The sequence below is a fragment of the Branchiostoma belcheri genome, unplaced genomic scaffold, assembly GCF_001625305.1.
Source record: "Branchiostoma belcheri isolate BF01 breed outbred unplaced genomic scaffold, Haploidv18h27 scaffold24, whole genome shotgun sequence".
Lineage (NCBI taxonomy): Eukaryota > Metazoa > Chordata > Leptocardii > Amphioxiformes > Branchiostomatidae > Branchiostoma > Branchiostoma belcheri.
Window position 1 is genome coordinate 2,962,548 of NW_017803843.1, and position 22,391 is coordinate 2,984,938.

Here is a 22,391-nt window from a genome sequence, read left to right on the forward strand (position 1 = left end):
ATCCAAAAGGTAGTTTGTATCTGCTATTACTGATGTTTTAGGTCTTGCTATAGACCTTAAAAGCATTGGGATCTGAACTGTTAATTTGAGAACAGTTCGACAATTGCAATCTTCCTTTACCTTTGAATGAAAAGCTAATCTTTGTTCAATAAAAATTGCCCCCCAGATTTCCTATAGTATATACTAGCACCAGAGAAGCTGACATGTCTAACAGCAGAATTCCAGCAGTAAATGGCCAATTCCCTGTGAGATCACAATGAGAAGACCGTAGCAGCATCTGTGTCCACTCTGGACTGCAGGAGGCTACCTTCACCCTTTATCATCGTCTTCCCTGACACAGGATAACATAGAAATCAAATATCTAACATACGACAAGGTGTGCCATAACATTCTACCCATTGCATTGTTTAAGGTTACATTGCAATTTCAAATTATGGTGTGTAGTTTCAAAGAAAAGAACCAAATAGTTCAGTCATATACACATCCACAAGATTTTATGTCTGCATGTGGTGTCTTGATGTAAAAATGTTAATTGTGTATGTGTATTGTTATTTCTATTTTTTTTTAAAATACAGGACCTGAGCCTGCTTCAAACAATAAATAAAATAAATGAATACCTTGTTGCTGCAGGATTTTCTGCCGTGCCTTGAAGAAGGCCATGATGTCAGCGTCTGCTCTGGCGTCTCCAGTGAGGGGAATGGCAGGGGCAGCCGACCTGGGGGGAGGGGGGCAGGACCTACCGTTACCTCAAGTACACTAATTCAGTTTTTTAAATACGAAGAGTACAAAATATGAGATTTTTTTCTTTCCTATTTCAAGTCTTCCTTTGCAAGTTATTGAATGAGCAGAAGGACATCTTTGTTCATGACTGATCTTCAGTTTTGTTGCTCAAACCTTGTAACAAAGAATTCCCATCTCTACATGTAATCTTACATGTGACCTAAGGATATTCCCAATAATGCACACCTGGAGTCCTCTAACACCTCCCTGTGCCTGGGCACCCTCCCGTGGGAACTGCTGCTGTCACTGTGAGAAGAATGTCTCCTGTTGCCATGGTGATCAAGCCCCACTGCATCCAGGTTGCCATGGTAACTGTTTGAAGCCCTGATTGGCTCTCCATCTGCCGTGGGACTGTCTGTAAAGGATCCGTGCCTGTTCCTTCTGCTACTCCCACCCTGGTGCACGTGGGATGGTCCGGGCTCCTGTGTTGGGCTGATGGAGAAGTTGGCTGCCATTTTTCGGGACGAGGAATGCTGAGGGGGGATTTATGGGGGGAGATGGGGAGGGGTTTTCCAGGCCGCCGGAGGCTCCTGAGGGGGTTTCTAAGAATGGGGAGGGGAAAAACACTACTTTTAGGGTTCTACAGTGAGGTCTCTAGGGCATGACTATTGCTGACACCTACTCGATGGAAATGTGCCTTAATTTTGCAAAGCTAGTTTTCTACTGGTCTTAATAACAAGGACAAAGACTATGTTTTTTCCTGGTTGCCTTGAGCTGACGCATGGTGAACAATGTATGTATTTATACAAAATGTTGATCAATATTATGATTTTTGATTGCTCCAACACTAATGCCTGAGGGTACCTTCCACTTACAGTATTTCTATAGCACATGTTACTATATAGCACATGTTGACAAAAATGAGGGCACCTACCGGAGCATGAGCATTGACAGTCTGTTCTGCCCACCAGAGCTCAAAATCCTTCTGCATCTGCAGCCGTGCCTTCTCCAGCAGGTGCTGCAGGTGCTCTATCTCCGTCTTCAGCACCCGCAGACGGTTGTACGTCACCTTGTAGCTGAAAGGGAGATGTGTCAGTCTCAGTCCAGTTTACATCAATGACAGTTAGACATCTAGATAGATCATAACGTGCCGGTAATACAGACAGTAATAAACATAAGAATTCAGTCTTTGCTCGGTATTCTCACCTGTCCTTCTCATCCTCCATCTGCTGCCTCAGGTGCTGCTCCTCCTCATCCGGCTCCTCTGAGAACCCAACATTCTCACTGATACCTGCAGTAACATTCATCATCATTTATTTATCAAAAGTGTGGTGGGCTCTTGAACATGCTCAAGGTGTGGTTCTTAAACATGGGACCTCCAGCTTTATGTCCCACCAGACAGAATGTTTCTTATCAAAGCTAGGTACTCATTTTCAGGTATAAAGTGCCCAAGGTACAACACTAGGGCCTGCTAGGGATTCATATCCAGAACCTTTAGATTCTACCCATCAACATCCCTAACCACAAGACCACCTGTTATATATAGCAGAAGTCTGGATCTCACCTTGAGCTGCCCTGGCCATCCTGTGCTGCTGGATCAGACTCTTCACATGATCTGAAACAAAGAAACAAACAGACTGAGTAGGGTTTGGGGATGGTTTTCATCATCTAAACATTAAAGTTAAATACACATAAAACTTACTGCAGGAAGCATACTTACATTAATAGGAAAGCTACAATGTTGCCAGTATCCATACTGTTTCCTAGAGTTACAGGTGAACATAGAGCTGTGTACCGGTACGCAGTACCGATACTGTACCGGAAAAATTGATTAGGTACAGGTCCAAAATACCTACTCCCTCAGTACCGGTACTGTACCTAAACAATTTCACACCAATTTTATGCCTATTTGTGACCTCAAATGTGTATAAAGGTGGTTAACAATGGGTCCCTGTGTAAGGACAGCGTGTTCATGAAAACAAAACACTTAGTTTTGCCTATATTTTATCTGAGCATTCGCCATAAACAAAGAATAAACCTTAACTATCAAGTTTATTTATGTTTTTTTTGTTATTGAAGGAGTTCAGAAGACCATATAAATTGGTCGAATTGTTCAGGTACAGGTTCAGGTCCGGACCTGTACCTAAACCTGTGTACCTGTACCTGTACCTGTACCTAAAATTTGTTTAGGTACACAGCTCTAGGTGAACAGTATTTATGGGACATCGGACTGTGTCATCTAGATTACTGGTGTCCAAACTGCCATCTTGTTAGTGTACACTAGTAATGTTGTATGATTATCTAAAAGACAAGAACTTGTTTGTTTTGCACTGTTGATAGATTTGAGTGAAAGATCTAAAATAAACTGAAAACTCTGTTGGTGACACTTACTGATCTGGGCCCTGGAGGAATTGACTTTTTCTCCCAGCTGTTTTGCCTCAGAGTATCTATAAGGAAACAGCATGAAAAGCTGATCAACTTTTCTTCAAAATGAGAAACAACAAAACTGAAAATTAAAGACCATTTCGTAAGTATGTTTGGGTTCCCATCTAGAAACCTGGTGAATGTAATTACTCCCATTGTATTTATTTATCTATTGGTTCTGCTGTGAAAGACATACAGCCAGGGTTGTGACTGGTACATTGTACAAATGTACAAACTCTGCTGACAATACAGGACATGAACATTACACACTTACATACAGGACATGAACATTAAATACTCATGTTCTACCTTAGCCTGCTATTGTAGTTTTGTATTGCAGTTTAGCGGTAACGTAGCAGGGAGAAGGTTAGTTTGTTAGTTAGTTACCTTTGTTTGAGCAGACTTTTCTGGTCGTCAATGGTGACGCTGTGTTCGTAGTCCCGCTTGAAAATCTCAAACGCCTCCTGCCTGCCTACAGACATCTCCCCGCCTATTTTCCTGAGCCGCACAGTGGTACTTTGTGAGTATGGAGGTGTGGTCTCCTTCTCTCGTGACTCGGAATGGCTGAGGCTCCTGCTGACGCTCACACTCTCCCGCGATCGCTCCTCCCTGCATGATAACATACAATGGGAGCTTAATGATGCTGTGCTTACAATACTTGTGATAAGAGAAATGTTAGCAGTTTTTGTACAGGTCAATGATAGGAATGTTGCCTTAAGCCAAGTTACGGTGTGGTCTGCAATACGCTGATAGAGTGATGGGAAAGAAGATGTTCCTGACATGTCCCACAATTTAGCCAGAGCACATCTGGGAGAGCCATTACTCTTATTGACAAGTGTGGAAGGATCATCAATGTGCTAGAATGATATTTCCAAAGACATGGGACAAAAGGCTTAACACCCAGTTTGATTACTGAACTGCAGTAGCGTGAAAGTCGGGATAATTATGCAACATTGAAATACACAACAGCTACACCAGTTCACCTGTTTCTGTGCTTGCTTCTGGAGGAGGGTGGTCTGCCCGGCCCGTTGGGCTGTGTCCCCTCCCCCGTGTGGAATGGAATGCCCCGCTCCTCCAGCAGCAGGGCCGCGTCCTGAGCTCGCTTCTTCTCCTTCTTCAGCATGTTCACAAGGATGTCTGAAGGGCAAAGGTCAAGGGGCAACAAAACACCTGGCCTCCTATGAACCACAGTGGGTCAGTCTGTTCACTGCAGTAGTCAGGAATACCCAAAGTCACTGCTGAGACAGACACATTGTCTAAAACTGGGCGGGAAACAACGTGTACAGACATCTCTTTTGAAAAAGAAATATTTCATTGCTTCCTAGAGACCCAAACCAGTTTCTGAGTCAGTGTCTGAGATTTTATCTTTCTTGAAGCAAAACATCTTGATTAAATGCTGTTAACATTCCTTCCAGTCAGCCATGTTAAGGATACTGATCTCGTTGTCTCGTTGCTGTAGCAGGTCCTTGAGTTTCTTGACCTCAGCTGACCCTGCTGTTGAGGGTGCGCTGCCCAGCCCGCTGTCCTCGCTGACCGACGGCTCCTCCTCCTCCTCCAATGCTCCGTTAGTCACCCCCGCCTTCCCAGCATGCCTCTCCAGAACCAGTCTCTGTCAGCAGCAGGGAGAGAGAAGGAACAGTTTATTATTGTCATTGACACTGAACAATTTACAGCACCAACCTGATGAAGCTGAAAAATACAGCAGAACAAAGCTGTAAACTCTAACATTTGTTACAACTTAATAACTTTAAACAGAAAAAAAATCATAATAAGACTTTCTCACTTTGAATATTCTGAAACATTCGTTGATTTTCCTCATGTCAGCTCCGACTGGCAGAGTGGCATCTGGGTCGGTGTCCTCGATGTACCCCTTCACCATCTGGTGCAGTCTGGTAAAATCACAAACATCAAACACATCACAAGGACTGGACAGTCAGTGGAGCTGATTTTTCACATGTTTCAGACAGTAAGCAGGGTCAGGGTTCCAATTGCGCATGCACAAGGTTAAAAGCAAGGACTTGTGATAAGTTTTTGTCCAGATCATGCTTGATACATGTCCAAACATGTTTTCTTTTAGCAAAAAGCTAGCTGCTTTAGTGAATCATACTCAACACTAGAGAAGTTTTAAGCCTGTTCTACACCTTGGATTGCTGCCCTTACCTGTCCATGTCCTCCCCAGACAGGTCATCTGTGGGCTGTTCACCTGTAGCCAGCGACAGCTGGTCCTTCAGCTCCACAATCTCCTTCTTCAGTCTCAGCACCATCTGGGAATTTATCACAATAACTTCTCAGAATCACTGGTCACATTGGATACACAAAGAGATTTAGAATCCTGGACATCTCTATGCAGACAGACAATGAGTGAAATGAAGGTACCATGTTGAACTCATGCAGGGAGAGGTTTAACATCTCAAACTGACACCCACCAGTTTGGGATCCACCTCCTCGTTAAGGAGAGCGTCATTCTTGATGAGAGCAACTCTCTGGGCAAACCTGCATGTAGAGATGGACTCCTGTAAATATAAATAAAACATTCTTAGTACAGGATAAAAGGATTGGGCACACCGAATGTCGGACGACTTGGACCATTACCAACTCGGCCCAGACAACTCGGCCCATCTACCTGGTCAACTCGGCCCATCTCCCTGGTCAACTTGGCCCAATACCGGAGACGGTAATTTAGGCAGAAACACACTCATCTTCAATAAGAAGTTCATTCAACTTATGTACAAAAGTAATCGGTACAACAGTCACATAATTATCGCCATGAAACATAGTAAGAATGTACTAAAATAGTGTGAACAAATGAATCCGTCTAGTATCGTGTGGTAGGCACATCGATGGGTAAAGTGGTCGCTCTCCGGTACACTGAATGACTAGACTTTTTAGATCCCATTTTATAGCCAAACAATTTAATAGTTTTGTTGTCTAACAAAAATCGCGGTCTCGGTTAAAGTCATGTTGATTGCCCAAGGGCAGGCTGGTTTTGACTTAAAAACTCAAAGTCTACAGTTCGAAGTTGTCTAACAAAAAGACGCGGTCTCTATAAAATCATGTTGATTGTCCAAGCACTGGCAGTTTGGGACTTAAAAAAACCTCATAGTCAACATGGTTGATTTGGTGGTGGGCCGAGTTGACCAGGGCGGTGGGTCAAGTTGACCAAATTTGCGATGGGCCGAGTTGGCAATGGTCCGAGTCGTCCTCATTCCGGGCACACCAACCATCACTTAACAGGTCCTAAGTCATGAAGACTGTTCGAGAGACTGCCGAAAATCATTGCATGCATTTAGCATTTATAAAACCCAATGTGTGGCCTAAGGTTACTCACATCAATGTTCTTCTTCTCCACAGAGCAGGTTGCGATCATGGTTGTCATGCAGTTCCCACCGAGGCTGTCGCGTAACACTGAGGTCATCATGGAGTTACGGTACGGGATGTGGGACCGAGACTTCTCTGACAACGCTACGATTACCTACATACAGAATAATACAACATACAAGCCATGTGGGTGCTCTGAATTGATTTTTTCAATAATATACACAGAAGCTGTTTATGGAGAAGTTTATGGAGCAAAAATATAACCCCCGAAAGACTTTTACGGATAACCAAGAGGTAAAGACCTCCTCATTTCAGACAACATTTACAGTGGAGGTAAACCATTACCCTTTGGAGCATTGCTACTGTGAGCTTTTCTCTCAAGATCCATTTTAAGCTCCTCTAAACTGTAGTTTATTTCATGTTGTAAGATAAATCCAGTTCAGTCTCCCCCAGTTGTGAGTTTGCCATACCTGCTCCAGATAGTGCAGTGATAGGTTGATATACTTGGCCTCTGCCAGGAGCGTTCCTCCGACACCTGTCTTACCAACTCTCTCAGACCTGGGGTGGGGCAACACGAGCGTCAACAGCTTTCAACAGCATGTGGGGTTAAGTATCCAGCTGCTACTTTATGCTTGTGAAATAACCAAATAAATTGCATAGGCATAACAAGTAAAGATAACTTGCTGTTTTACTTCATACAAACAATAAACATAAAACAAACAAATCCATACCCTGCCAAGTCCACCAGGTGCAGTTTAGACCGGCGGATGGTTGCTGAGCCGGGTTCTCGTGCCGTCAGGTGGATGGTGAAGATACAGTGGGACCGGGTTGACGCCTGATTCATCGGTGTCTGAAGGAAAAAAGGTGAAATACAAATGACTTTCAGACCAGTTAATCCTCACTCTCTGTGAGCTCTCTGTTTTGAGCATTGATACTTCTGACTTAGATGCTGTTCCATTAACCCAAACTCAGTTCGGTGACTAGAAGTTGTCTCTTGACCTTGCACTAAGCAAATTCCTTGAAAAACCTTCTCACTACTACTGAGGTAGTCTTTTGACAGGTAAGTCAGCCAGGGGCAAGTTAATCATTCCACCCTGACCTCTGCAATCATCCTGTTGGTGTCTCCCAGGAAGAGCAGGTTGAGAGCCTCCTCCTCGTTCATGGCCTGGTGAACAGACAGGTTCTTCAGGTGGATGTTCTGGTCAGTGTCTTCCATCAGGGATACCTTCCTGCAGGGTGAACACGGTTTTACTTCTTTTCTTGTCTTTTCTTATGGTGGTCAATGAGTATAAGGCAATGACCTTAGGTTGGCAAAACCTTTGTACGTGAAAGCAAAAATGGCAACATTTGAAGAGTAATGGTGTGTTAAGAATTTGGAACAGCTTCTTTTATAAAACTACCACATGCTACACTTTCTAATTTCAGACTGCCTGGTGCAAATGTAAGACTCACGGCAGGTCCTCTAGCTTGGCGGCCTCGTGTTTAGGGTCCAGCAGGTCGTAGCCGCTCTCATTGTAGATCTCCAGGTACGATACATGGGTCGTGTATGTAAACTCTGGATGCTGGGAGGGAAAGGACAAGGTCACACTCAACTCATCCAGTCCTCCTCAATCCTACCCCTACCCCTACCCCTACCCATACCTACCAACCCAGAACGACACACACACCTACTTACATGTACATATACTGAAGATCAGACCAAAATTCATGCCAGTTGCTAGCTGCACCACTTTATCAGCATTCTATATTGCCTACCTTTTCATAGTATTCAAACAGATAGGACAGTGTTCTTGGGATGATTCCTCTGTCTGCATATCTCTCTGCACCTCCAGTTATGGTAAAGGTCTTTCCACTGCCAGTCTGTAGAAGACAGGGGAAACATCAAATCCTACTTCTGCAGTAACAACTGTTACAGGCTTCAAAACTGTTTTACAGAAGCACCAAATGTAGCACAGCAACCTATGCAGTCTTCACTCGTACAACTATATTTTGGAAACGTTAATTTTTATCAACTGAAGTACAGACTTGGGCCAGCCTGAATATATCACACTTCTACCAGCCCCTTGAATTTGAATAACCCTGGGAGAAAGAGATTGTGTGTCACAAGCTAAAACTAACTTGGCCAGGCAGAATTTTTTTTCATTCTTAACCACATAGTTTGCATCATAAGCTATGCCATAATTGAATTCAAATCACTACATCAAGAGACCAGCCCAATCACTCTGGACATGATCCATCCCTATCCTGTCCCACTGGGTCACCCTGGTCTTCAGCCCCTTGTCGCTATGTTGACCCTGTACAGAAAGTGTGTAAACATGTCACAGAGGAGGGAGGGATGACCAGGGCAGGAAGTAAACAGGGAAGGGGAAATCCTGCTGACCTGGGCTGACCCTGATCTTTCCGGGACTGCTACAGTGGAGGACAGACTGTTTGATGTGGTTTTTGTGCAGGAAAGTGACAGAATTAGTCACAGCAACTCCTTATAAAACACACTAACTAGTGACTCGTAAGCATGACTGCTGAAAGAACCCTCAGGGTGGTGTTTCTAGTGGAACATATCTGAAGTTTCCTTCAGTTCTAGTCTTAGGAGACTGTACATCAGTCAATTTCTTATCCTGACAATTCTTCAGGTGTGTTTTACAAGAAGGCTTACCTGTCCATAGGCAAAGATGGTGCCATTATAGCCGGATATGGCACTATAACAGGATAAAAAAGGAAGGTAAGTCATTCAGCAAGCTTTTTTTTAGCTCATTTCAATTTTAGGGTTTGTACAAGTAATGTCAGAAAAACAACACATAATCAAGCTATCAACTGAAAATCAAAATAGCTCTATTCATATTGGCACTTTGGCAGGATATGAGTTTACAGACTTTGATAGACATGATAGTGTTTTACTTTTTACATGTACATGTAGTCTATAGAAATGCACTTAAGTAACATAATTCATACATTTCCTTAGTACCATAGTCTTGTATTGTAAGCAATTAAATGCTACACCTTTTCAAACTTCTGTCTACTTGCTGTGACTATCAGGCGGTGTGTGTTACCTTTGCTCATACTAACGGCAAGTATGCATGACTTACTTGTCAACAACAGGCTGTGCAACATGTTCAAAAACTTCCTCCTGTTTTGTCTGCTGCTCAAACACACGCTGGAACCTGAACATGCAGAAATAAAAGTAGGTTAAAAAACAGGTTTACACAAACCTGACAAAAATAGCAGATTGTAATCTCTATATGAAATGTTTACACAGTTCATTTTGATAGTGAGTAGCAAGAAAATGTACTACAGAAGAAAGTCTACTTCTGAAATTTGTCAGTATTGTTCCAAGCTCTCATTAGATGTGGCTTGAACCATTTGTACATGACAATTCACCTGAAGTTATACTCTTCTTTAGTGTTGTTCACAATCTGGCTCTGGTCCTTCGGCACGAAGAAGCTCAGTTTGGGTCCTCCTGACTCCTCTTCATCTACTTCATACAGCTGAAACATCAACAACAACTTCTGGTAAGTCTTACAGACCTCAGGGTGGTTTTGACATTGGTTCTAAAGAGAATTAGAAACTTCCATTTCAAAAAGAGTCTGCTTTCTGTCTGTCCTGAACCTGCTGGAAGTGCCTTGATTGCTGTTATGGAGGATAGGGAGAGGGAAGTTATGAGCAGCTTCACAGAGTGAGAGAGGGTGTGTATCTTCCTCTTATCAAACATGGAAGACAGATAAAATAAATCATATGTATTAAGTAGTCTTAGTCTGTTGTTGATTATAGAAACCTGGAGACATTTGGTTTATACATAGTCTTGAACAAGTGTAGGCAGAGCATTTGTTCAGAGTCAACACCATTCATGAGAAGCACTGCAGTTCAAGACAAGCTAAATACATCTTGATCTAGCCGCGGCGACTGTTGCAGGGCTTCTCTTGCTTGCAGTCTTTTACATTAGCCCTAACAACAGTCGCGGAGCGGTGCATTGGGCCAAATGAACAAACATGCGTTTTACCGTGCCGGAACACTTTGAGATCAAAGTTTGCACGTCCCCAGATTCCTAACAGCCTCACCAAACGTGCTGGGGTGTTTTGCACGTCAACCGGCCCCTGCGCGACTCGTACCGCCACTATTTGCGATCGCTCCTCATGTAAAACCAAGGACATTGGAACACAAAACAGTTGGCTGCCATTTTTGATTGGAATCAGCCGCCTGCAAATTTGTCGCTACTTTTCTGATAAGCTGTTTCTATGGATCAGAAAAGTAGCAGCACATTTGCAAGTAGCTGATTCAGTGCGCTGCTGACCAAGATGGCGGCCACTCGGCTTATGAATACATGGGGAGCGATCGCAAATAGCGGCGGTACAAATCGCGCAGGGGCCGGTTGACGCGCAAAAGACCCCGGCATGTTAGGTAAGGCTGTTAGGAATCCAGGGACGTGCAAACTTCGGTCTCAAAGTGTTCCGGCACGGTAAAACGCATGTTTGTTCACTTGGCCCAATGCACCGCTCCGCGACTGTTGTTAGGGCTAACGTAAAAGACTGCAAGCAAGAGAAGCCCTGCAACAGTCGCCGCGGCTAATCTTGATCCTGCTAGTGTTGTCATTGGATGGCTCTTCTGTCATGTGTGTAAAGCAAGTCACTTCACCTGGTATCACATCAAAGAAAGCAGTGATTCCAGCACAAAAACGAATTGTTCTCCATATATACACAGGACAGGTAGTCAGAACAATGTGCTCCTGGGAGACATGTTCTAGGGACAATCCATGTTGCTAGGGCAAACACATATCTTACAAAAGGTGTAACACACCTGGGTACGGGAAGTGTGTCTTTTCCCCAATAAAATGCTCTTCTTCGTATGACATCATCTTTTCAACTGTTTGGTTGTGTCAGAAAGTTTTTTTGACAGAAATACACAAATCAATACTCCAGAGCTAAAAGATGCAATTTACATCTTTAGTTCACTTCAAGTTCAACATCACACGGTACCTCAAATACTCTTTTTTTGATAAAAGGTAGAAAAATTTCAAATCATTCACAGGGGTATGCTAACATTATCTTGTACAGTGCACACAAACCTTTAAGAATGTAGGCAATGAATGACACTTGTAGTTAGTATTTTGTCACATCAGTTTGTCATACTTACTGTACATGACTTACCCCGGTCTTGCCTTTTGTGGGTTTAACACGGCAAAATATCTTGATCGTTTGCTTTACCATGTTGATCGATTTCGTCTAAACGATCCGTAGATTGCTCATAAGTAGTCCCGAGTGGTAAAACCTTTATAGTCGGCCAAAAAACCGTAAACAACGGGAATGTTTACACGAATCCCAAAATATTTTTCAAGTGGTCCGCCATCTTGTCTGGTATTCCTTATTACGCATGCGCAGATGTTACCGTCCTTATCATTCATCGCGAGAAAACACGAGAGTTCACGAGATCCGTCGATCGGATTTCCGAGGTTTACCGAATATGACGTCATCACCCTGCTCCGTCATTTCCGACTCCGTCCGACTGTGAGCACCAATTTTAGCAGTCTGCCTATTTTGACTGAGAGGGAGGGCACGAAATTTGACGCTATCATGACTTAGACCGCCGGTAAGTCAGTCTTCCTTCCTCCGGCCACAATAGTGCCACAGTTGGGGCATTCGCTTTGGTGATGGGCCAGCGCGCCAAGTGAGTATTTCTTTGTCAGACGATCTGACCGGCCAATTGCTTGGTGATTTGTTCACAGGGCTCCATTTTTCCACAGGCTGCCGTTTGACATGTGTGTCTTTGTGTACGTGAAATCGGCCTTTGGAAAATCTGGGCAATTTTAATTTACTATTTCGAGCCTGTCCTAAGTCAGATCAACGGCTGGGCGGCGAGACGCAGACTGGAAAATTACACAAACTTTATCTTCAATCAGTTGCCGAGCGTGTCAATGTTTATTTTCTAATTTCTTGTTTGACTACATCGCAAGTTCGTTATGGGACCAGTCTGGTCACAGTTCCACTCACCGTTCAAATGTGGGCTCAGTATTTTTCTGTCTGGCCAAGAATGTTGTGTTTGTCTCACAACCGCAACTCCTTCCTGTCAAATACGATGCTATTTTTTCACCATCCCTCCCGAAAGGGAGATGTTGTCACGTTTCCTGGGCTTTCAGTAAAGAACCGAACAGGAAGCTATGAGGTTATGAACCATGTTGGGAAAATTTTTATCTTGTTTCAGGATGGGCAATTCAATTTGCCCAACATTGTTCTGATTATATGTGACCAGTCTGAGAGCCTTGTCCATCGCCCCATCGGTATCTTTTAAATCTGAGAACTTCCTGCGCCTTGAGCTAGCCGTGATCAGGTTTGGGCCAGTTGTAGTGATATTGAGGACAGACAGACCAAAATGTGTATCGCCCTCTGGGACAATAACGATTGTTCCTAGCCCCCCAAGCACAAAAGGATAACATTTCACTGCTGAATGGTGTGGGGAGAATGAAAGGACGCCAGTGACTGGTGTTTTTCAAGTGTTATCACGCTGTGTTATGGTCACTGCCACACTTCAGATGGTCTTTTGTGCTCCTCTGTCTCACCTGAGGTTCACCTGTGCAGGTAGGTACACAGGTGTGCACAGGTGAAGCATACATGTACGTAAAGGTGAGAGAAAACTGTTATTACCTCGGCAGGGGGGTACATACCTTCTCATCCTGTCATTACTGGCTTCTGTCCAGAACCGACAGGCTCACGTAATGGCAGTTATTTTATTGGCACACTCAAATGGCCATCAACCACTCAATACCTGTTTTTCAACGTAGCTGAAATGTTCAAAATACTTCTGCCTTGTTAATCAATTAACCCATTGGTCTGTTTACACCTGGAGTAATGATTTTTGTTGGAAGGGTGGACTGTATAAGGTAGCTGTGTTGTGTTTTGCTTGTAGGTGAGTACAGGAGACATAGCCATGCCGCGCAAGAAGCGAGGTGGCTGCTGTAGCTGCCTGGGAGGGAATGATGAAGCGCCAGAGATCACCTATGCGCTGGACAACGGCATCGCGCTCCACCCTGTGGAGATGGCCATCCCACCCATGCCGCCCACGGAGGAGCTCAATGCCAAGTTCAACGAGCTTGTGGTGAGTGCTGATTGCATGGAAATCAATCGATCGACCATCCAATGCTTGGCATATATTTGCCATATAACATATGTCAGACTGCAGCTGAAAAATCAAAGTTATCCTTTCACTCTCAGTTCTACTCTATTTGTTTTACCAGGCAAGAAATGCACTTTCGAAGCGGCCTTGGAAGGACCCAGAGCACAAATAATATGAATGTTAGAATATATGTACCTTAAATGTAAAGAAAGTAACATAAAAGCTTTGCTCTGGTTGACAGTCAACTACTAGTATATAGCTTAACCCCCTGTCAGAACCCGGTGGTATCCTCTATAGAATCTGGGAACCTATAATTGATAGTGATGTTCTCTGGTTGAGTGACAAAAGTGTAGAGTCTGGTGTGACAGACAGGCATTCAACACCACCATCCAAAACTGCTGCTCCATTCAGGGAAGTCCCTGTAGTTAGTTGGGAAGGTCTTGACCTAGCAGGCCCAGGTCACCCTCTTTGGCAGCTTCCCTGGTGCGGTGCATATCATAGGCTGCTCCAGAAGTGTCAGTGGCCAGGCTGAGAGTCAGGGTAGGAAGCAACTCCTGCTGCACACAGCCAGCTCTGGGGCTGTCCTTTCATACCCATGCAAATTACATGGTCTTACAATCACACAGTCTCGTGATGGTGGACACATCAGTTAGGGGTGGCACTGGGACTGACCTCTGCTGAAAGATTCAGGTCAGCTACTGAAAAAATAAAATGTCTACAATCCTTTGAGCTGGCCTAGCTTTTGTTGTGGGGATACATCTTGTTTGGAGAGTGTACTGGGCACTTCCAATCCAGGGATGCTAGCTATAATCTACCGAAGAGGCTCCATCTTTATTGACAGCAACTGCAGTTCTCCCATATCAAATTGCAACAAGCAGGATGTTTAGCAGAAACAAAGTTGTAAAGGCCTTCAATCAATTGGACATTTTTGAAAAACTGCAGACTCTTTGTCAGGGGGCGGGAGGTCTGAGTATTTACTGTCATTTCTTTCTTGTTTTCTTGTGTTCTAAATTGGTCTTTGCTTACAAAGGCAATGTAAACATGGCTACTCCTCTCTCTCAGAGGGAAGACCCTGTAGAAGCTTTACATAAGAGAGGACTATGTTTCTGTCTTCTCAGCAAACAACAGGACAGTCTGGTCTGAAGAGCCCTTCAATGCCGTGAGACATCTATTGTGGTTTCAGTTTACTTTTGCTCAATCTTGTTGGCCCAAATCTTTGGTTCTCAGGTTGCTTTGCTTTAGAAACAGGTGACCCCGCTTTAGGGGATTTACCCAGGGCCGACCTGCTGACAGGAATCAGGAACTGCTCCACCATGCAGCAGCAAGCCTGAAACAAACTCAGCAATAATCCTACTCTCACTAGCTAAACATGGTAAACAAATATTATAGAACATTGAGCAAAAACAAGATCGTTCTCTATAAACTCTGCCTAGGGAGGGGAGTATTGAATAAAATCAGCATACCTATGCAAATATACCAGAATATATCAGCTAATATATCAACAAATATAAGACAAATCTCACCAATACGCTTACTTTTACCAGCTTATAAAGTGTTGAAATAGTAAAAAAAAAAGATGTTGTAAAGTTTAACAATAGTGAAATAATTAGCAGTTGTAACATAGACTAGTACATATATATTTCAATTTTAAAATGCACATTTTTGATTTGTCTACGTACCAGTATTTTTGCAACCTTGAATACCTTTCTGTTTATTTTCATATGAGAACTAAAACTGCTCCTGGAAAAACCAAAGTTATTGTTCCTTCCATAAGTTTGTTCTGTCATTATGTACTAGTACTACAAATATTGGGTGATATAAAGTCAGATCTATCAGTGTCCCATTGTGACATCATATGACACGATGAGTTAGGATGGTGGGATGAATAAAGACCCTGCCAGGATGAGAAGACAGCCCAGTTCCTGTGTGTTTGTCCCCAGAGTGACACTGCCACTGACAGATTGATGAGAGCTGGAGGTTGGCAGATGCAAACTGGGGCAGCTCACATTATTTACCCTGCCCCCCTCCCACCCCATCAGCTCAGCTTGTCTTACACAGCCCTGTTACTTTGATCCTGCTACAAACAGTTTAAACACCAGCCAGATTTACAGCTGACTTTCATTACCATTAAACCCAGCCCTGCTGCTCAGGCTCAGCCAGCCAAATCACACATTTGTTTTTCCTTCCTGCTCTGGCCCAAACCAGTTACAAATGTACACAGCAGGAGAAAATATCAGGACATCCACTGAAAATCAGTGAATTTTTTAAAACAGCGGAATACATTTTTGAACATGTCAATGCCTTTGTACAGGCTTTCATTTGGAGTGCTGTCTTCAGTTACCCCTATATATGATCCAGAATGAAACTCCAATCATAGTTGATATTTATTTGAATGCATAAGGCTGGTTTGTTGTTATAGTCTGAGAATTAGTCTGAATATAGAACTATCAAATGAGGGACAAAAGCTTCTGTATTTATTAATTACATTATGTGCATTACTGCCCTTCTGCTAGTCCCAGTCTGTCGTTGTCCTGCATATTAATGATTTATATGCAGGGCAGACTCTTTGGGAAATTAGCAGATAATACATGGGATTAGCATTCTGATTTGCCATCATCTGCAAGTCAGAGCCTGACTACCTTGCCAACATTGTACATGCAGTTCTGGCTGTTGTTTTTGGCTGTTGTTTTTGTGTGCTTGAAGATTACTTTGAAATTGTGTGATTTTTTATGTAAAATGGGAATAAGGTTTTAAAATTAAGTAAGTTAGGTGTTGTTGTATGGAGTCGAGTCGATAACTACAGTATCTTACACACAGTGTAGTTTATATGCCTCTCTCTGTCCAGGGCTCTATGCCCCTCCCCACCATTGGTACTGCTGACAAAAGTGTCATGTAGGCAGGCTGCAGGGCTCATCTCATTTGTCACTAATAGCTACAGTAATAACCAAGGATTAGTGACAGTGCTTTAAAAGACAGCCTTTATGGCTATGGAGGCAATTATCAAATGGGTCATAATTGGAGGGGGTGTTTTTATTGGGATGAAAGTGTAGAAACTATGCACATGATAATTTGGAAAATCACACTGACTGATTGCAACATTAGTTTTATCAAGCAAAATTTTGTTTCATGAAAATAAATTTGACTTATGAAATGAGTTATTTATGAAGTGCTAATGATAGCTAGTTTTACATTTCAGTTTGTGGTTGCAGAAATGAAATAGAATGTATCAGATGTCATCCATCCAAGAAGTTGAATTAAATTTCATACATCTCAGACTCAGGGAGATTTTGTGCTCCAATATTTAAAGAGCAGGTATTTGCACTTGTAAAAAAAAGTTTCTGCCTTCCAAAATGACACAAATGTTGAAATTTGAAAAGTATTTAAGAAATAAAAATCTGCTTCTTCTCAGACTAGAGAGACAGCAAATTCTTAAGACTGTAGACCACGTTCTGTGTCTGTCCAGTTGATAACACGACAGTTGGAAGTGGCTGTTGTAACTTGCAGCTCCGCTACTCTGTGTACTTCAGAGGAGTTATTTGGCACACGGGGGCTGCACTTCCTTTTGGATGTAAACTGGACTGTGTTGTTGACACTACCCAGTCATGGGTGCCTTCTCTATTCTCTATACATCATCCCTGAATCCCCATTGTTAGTTAATGTTACCCTAACCCAAGGGAGGGAAGAAAAAGGGCACTTGACATCAGTAAACAAGGAAGTGCAATAATGTTTTTGACTCGTCTGTCTGTAGATAGATTTGTGTGTTTCTGCATGATTTATGCAATGTTTACTGAATCACTCAAAAAACTTGCATTTTTCATACAAGGGATTTGTAACATTGATTTTTTGTATAAGGCAATAGTATAAGATTTGCATACATCATAACGGGGTGATTTCTCCCATCTCTGATTGTTTCTCCTTGTTGCAGGATGAACTTGACCTGACAGCCCCGTACCGACAGAACATGCTCAATCTACCGCCTGAGAAGAAATGGCAACTGTACTGCAGCAAGAAAAGGGTAAGTACATCTCCTTGTGCTGACCATAAATATAGTTACACTGTACTACATAGATCTATTATGTTATCCAAAAGACAAGACATTATCCAATAGGCAAGACTGTATCCAATAGTCAAGACATTATCAAACAGGCTGTCATAGAAGCTAGTTGCTCCACAGAACTGAGTATGAGAAACATTATGATTTTGCCTTTCTACATCTGCTTGGAGATTACTTAATTGTCGCTGTCACACGTTCCTCTTATGTCAGCACTTTACCACAAACAAAGGCAGGACAAAGGGCATCACGGCACACTTCTGTTCCACTGTTTCACTACTGCTGGTTTTCTACAAGGGATCAAAATATCCTCTGTTATCTCTACCAACAGACAGAAATAAGTCAGTCTCACCCTGGCAGTTCCGGCTGTTTTATTTCTTGCCAAATGTCCATGATCAGCTGAAGTATTGTGTTGTGTATTTACTTTAGATGTGGAGGGAGTTCTGTATATTCCCTGCCGGCCCTCCCAGACCCCATGTTGGGTTCCATCAGGCAGTTACAGGGATGACTGGGGAAGTTAAAAAGCTCTGGTTGTGTTTCTGCCGGAGAAGTTCAGAGGTTGTGTGATTTACTCATGTCCCTTAATTCGCGTCCTCTCCGTGCGGACCTGTGTGGGCCTGGTGCCAGCTGGGGTGAAACAGAACAGATGAGGCTGGCGCGTTGTTCAGTCGTTATCTGCCTGGAGAAGTACATCAAAGTTCATAAAACACAGACAAAATCTTTGTGTCTTCTAGTGAGTTATGTGTGCAGCAGTTAAGACATCCTCTAATGTTATGTGATGTTATATGAATTATGATATGTATGATATATATAGAAATGTAGGAGAAAATATAATACACTGGGATTGGTACGAACATATTTTGGAAATCTTGTCAACACTAAGAACATCTATGAATGAATGACTAAATTTTGTAAATGTCTGATTTATAAATCTATTTGGAAAAGTCAAGGATATATGGTAGTCATAGGCTGTGTTGTACATTTGTAATTAATCACTGACATGATTAAAAACACAATGTCTGTTCCACAGTTGTTGGGAACAACTTTCTCTACTTGCCAAGTTGGAGTTTAGCCAAACCTTTCTATTAGTTGCCCTGGGTCACATAGCCGGGTGTGTTGGAGTTCCAACAGTTATGTGAGGCCTGACTTATTTGGGATCACACAAAGCCTTCCCTTCATAGATATGGTAATATCTGCATGATATGGTTACAACCTTTCATACCTGTACAGTATGGTTTTGCTGTATTTGCACAATGTGGTTCCCCATGATTAATGAGTTCCCTTAGGTGGTGAACTTGATCTTAGTGTGTCCCCAGAAATATCCTCACCATCCAGCTTCAGAAATGCAGGATGATGTTTTTTCTGGTCTGCTTGCCTACAGGCTTTGTTGTCTTTGGACCTGGTCACACAAACTTCCTGAAGCTCCAGTTGATGAACGTTCCCTGTGTGATTAGCCTTGGTTTGTGATCCTTGCCAACTGTTCTGTGGGGGTGGATGGCAGCTTTCTAAACCAGTACTGGCATGCTGGGACTAGTCCACATTTGTGTTATTTCTATCAAGTGAAAGTTCAGCTAATACCTTTAATTGATTGATACAGATAGCCTTTTGAAGCTGACTATATCTATATAGAACTGACCACATGCAAATAATATGTAAAAGCCAAATGGTGATGTAATGACTACTGAATATATTTTGATCCCCCTTGCAGAATACCATGTGAAGATTCCATAGAAGGAACCAATTGCCTTACAACACTCTGACAGGCTGATATCAGTGCATGATTTATTTTGTATGTCTATGTTGTAGTTTGTAGTTGACCATACAGAAGTCGCTGTACTTAGTGTTGCATCAATAAAGCTTCTGCATCAGTCAGTTCAACCCCTCACACCTCATGACTGCCAAAGTATCTGAAACTTGAACTGTCCCAGATGAAGTTTTACTGTCATGTGGACACAGAGACCATGTAAATCTGCAGCCCTACAGACAGCCGTCTGTCCTATGATCTGGCAGGCTCTGATTTACCAACATGCCATGTTTCTGTATAGGATCTAGGCATGACACAGGAATGTGGGCACCGCAGTGCTTAGGCCCGCTATGTGAACCCCCATACCTCGCTGGCTCGCTCAGTGCTTAGTCCGGCTATGTGAACCCCCATACCACACTGGCTCGTGCCCCGCTGTGGGGGCTTAGCTGGCATTCTTTGATGCCAGGTATCCTGTTTGTGTGGCTGAGAGAACGTTACTGTGGAGTAGTGCGGTGATACACGACAGTTTTGTTCATAACAAGGCGGCATGTCTGGGAGCAGGCTGATTTTTATCTGTGCTTGGTTGTGGGTATATATGTAGGGATGGGCAGCCTGCCACTGAGAAGGAGGGTAGCCTGACGCTGCTAATTACGCAGACATTCCTGTCAGCAGCAAACTGTTCATGTTGAAATGTTGAAAACATGCAACCTGGATAGGGAGTGCTAAGTAGGTGCATTTCCCAATTATGTTCCTGAGGAAAAAAACTGAAGCTAAGAAAGAAGGGCAAAGACATGAAAATAGCAGTTCTGTAATGGAGGGAAAATATTTAATTTTCTCACCTACCAGTTACATCAAACTGTCATTAAGTGTAAAATGGTTCAACAAACAAGGCAGGTATTTTTGTAGTATGTTCTTTAATTGATAAGAAATAGAAACCTTTTTCATCCGTAAACAGATCAAGTAAATCTAAGAATCCAAGGCATTCCTTTAAACTTCTAGCTATATAGATCTGTCACCAGTTTGAAAATGACATGCTTAAACCTCTGACTACTGAGCTGGAGAAACTGGAGGGATAAGATGTCTAGGGAAAACTTTCTGCATACAATGTTTTGTATATGTTTATATCTCAGTGGAAACTCTCCTGTTTTCAGCTCTTTCACCCATGTTTCTACTCACAGCATAATGTATGGGAACACATCATGGTATTTTCTCCTTTCCCTCTGTAGTGGATATCACTTACTCCACTTTGTCTGCTGACTTTGAACTTCCCACTGACTCCCGTTGTGGAAACAGCGCTCAGCTGAAAGATGTTTTGGACAAAGAGAAGTCAAGCTTTTTCACAGTCCAAAAGAGAGACGGTGTGGCATTCCGGCTGAGTTGTTTCCAAGACTGGTGGGCTATTGTGTGGAGTGACCTTTTCGTTTGGCTACGAAATGCCCCATTGTGGATTACAGAGCACTGCCATTACTACATCAGGTCTTGTTCAAAGAGTGATGTTGTGGTACTCCAGGCTAGTTTTGTGTTTTAATGGAGTGCTATAGTGCAAAGTTGGGCCATAACTCTACATACAGTATACCTCCTTGCTGAATACTGAGTCATCAAAGTCAAAGTCTGGAAGTCAGTGTGGTTTGAGATGTATGCCGGGGTCAGGTTGGGTCGGCGTACTTGCGTCATGTATGTTTGTGGGGTAAACATGCGACATTGACTGAGATGTACAACACTGGCCACAACTGCAGCGAAATGTAGGCTTGGAAGATACTGTGGATGGCCACAGTGAAGTGAAAGATGGATGTGTAAAAAGGCCACACCTTATGAATTACCATTTTCCATACATAAGTGCAGTTGTTTTTTGTTTAAAAATTGATTCCGTTATCTTGCAGTAGTGACTACATCACATGTATTTCTACTGCATGCAGAAGTCACATTGTGACATTAAACCAGATGAAGCTCCACAAAATTCTTGTGTCAACACCAGTACTACATACACGTACTAGGTACAGGTAGAACTTGAAAGTTTCTTTGCGGGGAGCTGGTTCTGACCAAGGACCTCGGGGTCAGGGTCATGACCTGTGTGCAGTCTGACATCCCTCCTCATGTTCCTGTCAAAATAACTCAGGATCTCTGCTGATGACAGACAGTAGGACTTGCAGGGGAAGTTTTTCATAGGAATCTGCCTTTTGTTAATTGGAGTCTTTTGACATGTGTGGAAATTATTGATGTTAAACTATGGCAACAAAAAACTGTTGTAGTTTGTGTAGCCTACATGTATCTGGAATAGACAGAACATTTCTTGGGAAAACAGGACATTGTTTACTCTTGTCAACATCTTTTGGACACCTCAGAACTAAGAATTGATTGTAATGACCTGAGATAACCTCTGCATGACCCGGTGTCAAGGGCATGGCCCTTACCAAGTTGGTTGACACTCATGACTTGAATACCATCATACAGTACTGTGGTATTACAAATAGCTAAAACTGTACGCATAAGGGAACATACTGCAGCAGCATAGAAAATGTTTCTAGCTTTTGGTAAGAAATTGCCATGATCTATTTTGTTGCCTGGTTACCTCCAAGTGATGTGTGATTTATAACTCTGGCCTTCTGTCTGCTGACATGTTTACTCAGAACTAGCAATGGTTTGTTTTCAGTATCATAAAAGAAGATAAACAGCCATCCAGAATTGTTATTGTTCCACAGCATGTCTTGGAAGGGTTGGCATTAAACAGTCCCATTTGAAGTAACATAAATTTTTCAAGAGAAAGGTGACCCATGTCAATCCATGCACACTGCAGTAAAACATACATGCATGTTGAAGTTTGGCATTTCTCCTTGGGTTCTATGGTTACTTCAGCACAAGGATGTGATTGTGAAGTATTATACTTGACTTGTTTGTCTTTGTGTCTATGTGTAACATTGCAGCATGCATGTATAGTGCTGCTGTTCTTGTGTGGGGGAGTGGAGGGGTGGCAAAGCATATTGGTAAAGGGGTGAAGTCTGCCATCTCTGATTGCCTTTTCTGTAGCTTTTGTGGTTG

At 42.8% G+C, this 22,391-nt stretch overlaps 2 protein-coding genes across 8 annotated transcripts in view; one reads left to right on the forward strand and one right to left on the reverse strand.

Moving 5' to 3' along the window:
* Nucleotides 1–966: 966 nt before the first annotated feature.
* LOC109471019 (kinesin-like protein KIF6) lies at nucleotides 967–11,829 on the reverse strand. Its single transcript, XM_019770181.1, has 21 exons — nucleotides 11,601–11,829; nucleotides 9,838–9,944; nucleotides 9,546–9,620; nucleotides 9,116–9,158; nucleotides 8,218–8,322; nucleotides 7,915–8,024; nucleotides 7,562–7,691; nucleotides 7,194–7,312; nucleotides 6,933–7,020; nucleotides 6,473–6,616; nucleotides 5,571–5,657; nucleotides 5,305–5,408; nucleotides 4,928–5,033; nucleotides 4,579–4,753; nucleotides 4,128–4,281; nucleotides 3,532–3,753; nucleotides 3,112–3,167; nucleotides 2,285–2,335; nucleotides 1,927–2,011; nucleotides 1,655–1,796; nucleotides 967–1,322 (listed from the first exon to the last, which is right to left on the reverse strand). Exons 1-21 carry the CDS (start codon nucleotides 11,658–11,660, stop codon nucleotides 1,266–1,268), a joined length of 2,220 nt encoding a protein of 739 aa, XP_019625740.1. The 5' UTR covers nucleotides 11,661–11,829; the 3' UTR covers nucleotides 967–1,265.
* A 93-nt stretch (nucleotides 11,830–11,922) lies between these two features.
* LOC109471018 (disheveled-associated activator of morphogenesis 1-like) overlaps nucleotides 11,923–22,391 on the forward strand; it is a 40,553-nt gene continuing 30,084 nt past the window's right edge. For 4 of the 7 annotated variants that reach the window (XM_019770174.1, XM_019770176.1, XM_019770177.1 and 1 more), the window contains exons 1-3: nucleotides 11,923–12,039; nucleotides 13,354–13,542; nucleotides 17,486–17,575. In XM_019770174.1, coding sequence (XP_019625733.1) covers nucleotides 13,375–13,542; nucleotides 17,486–17,575 — 258 coding nt within the window. In that variant the 5' untranslated portion in view covers nucleotides 11,923–12,039; nucleotides 13,354–13,374. Of the gene's footprint in view, nucleotides 12,118–13,353; nucleotides 13,543–17,485; nucleotides 17,576–22,391 lie in introns of all 7 variants that reach the window. The other 3 variants (XM_019770179.1, XM_019770180.1, XM_019770175.1) reach the window with 2 other exon arrangements.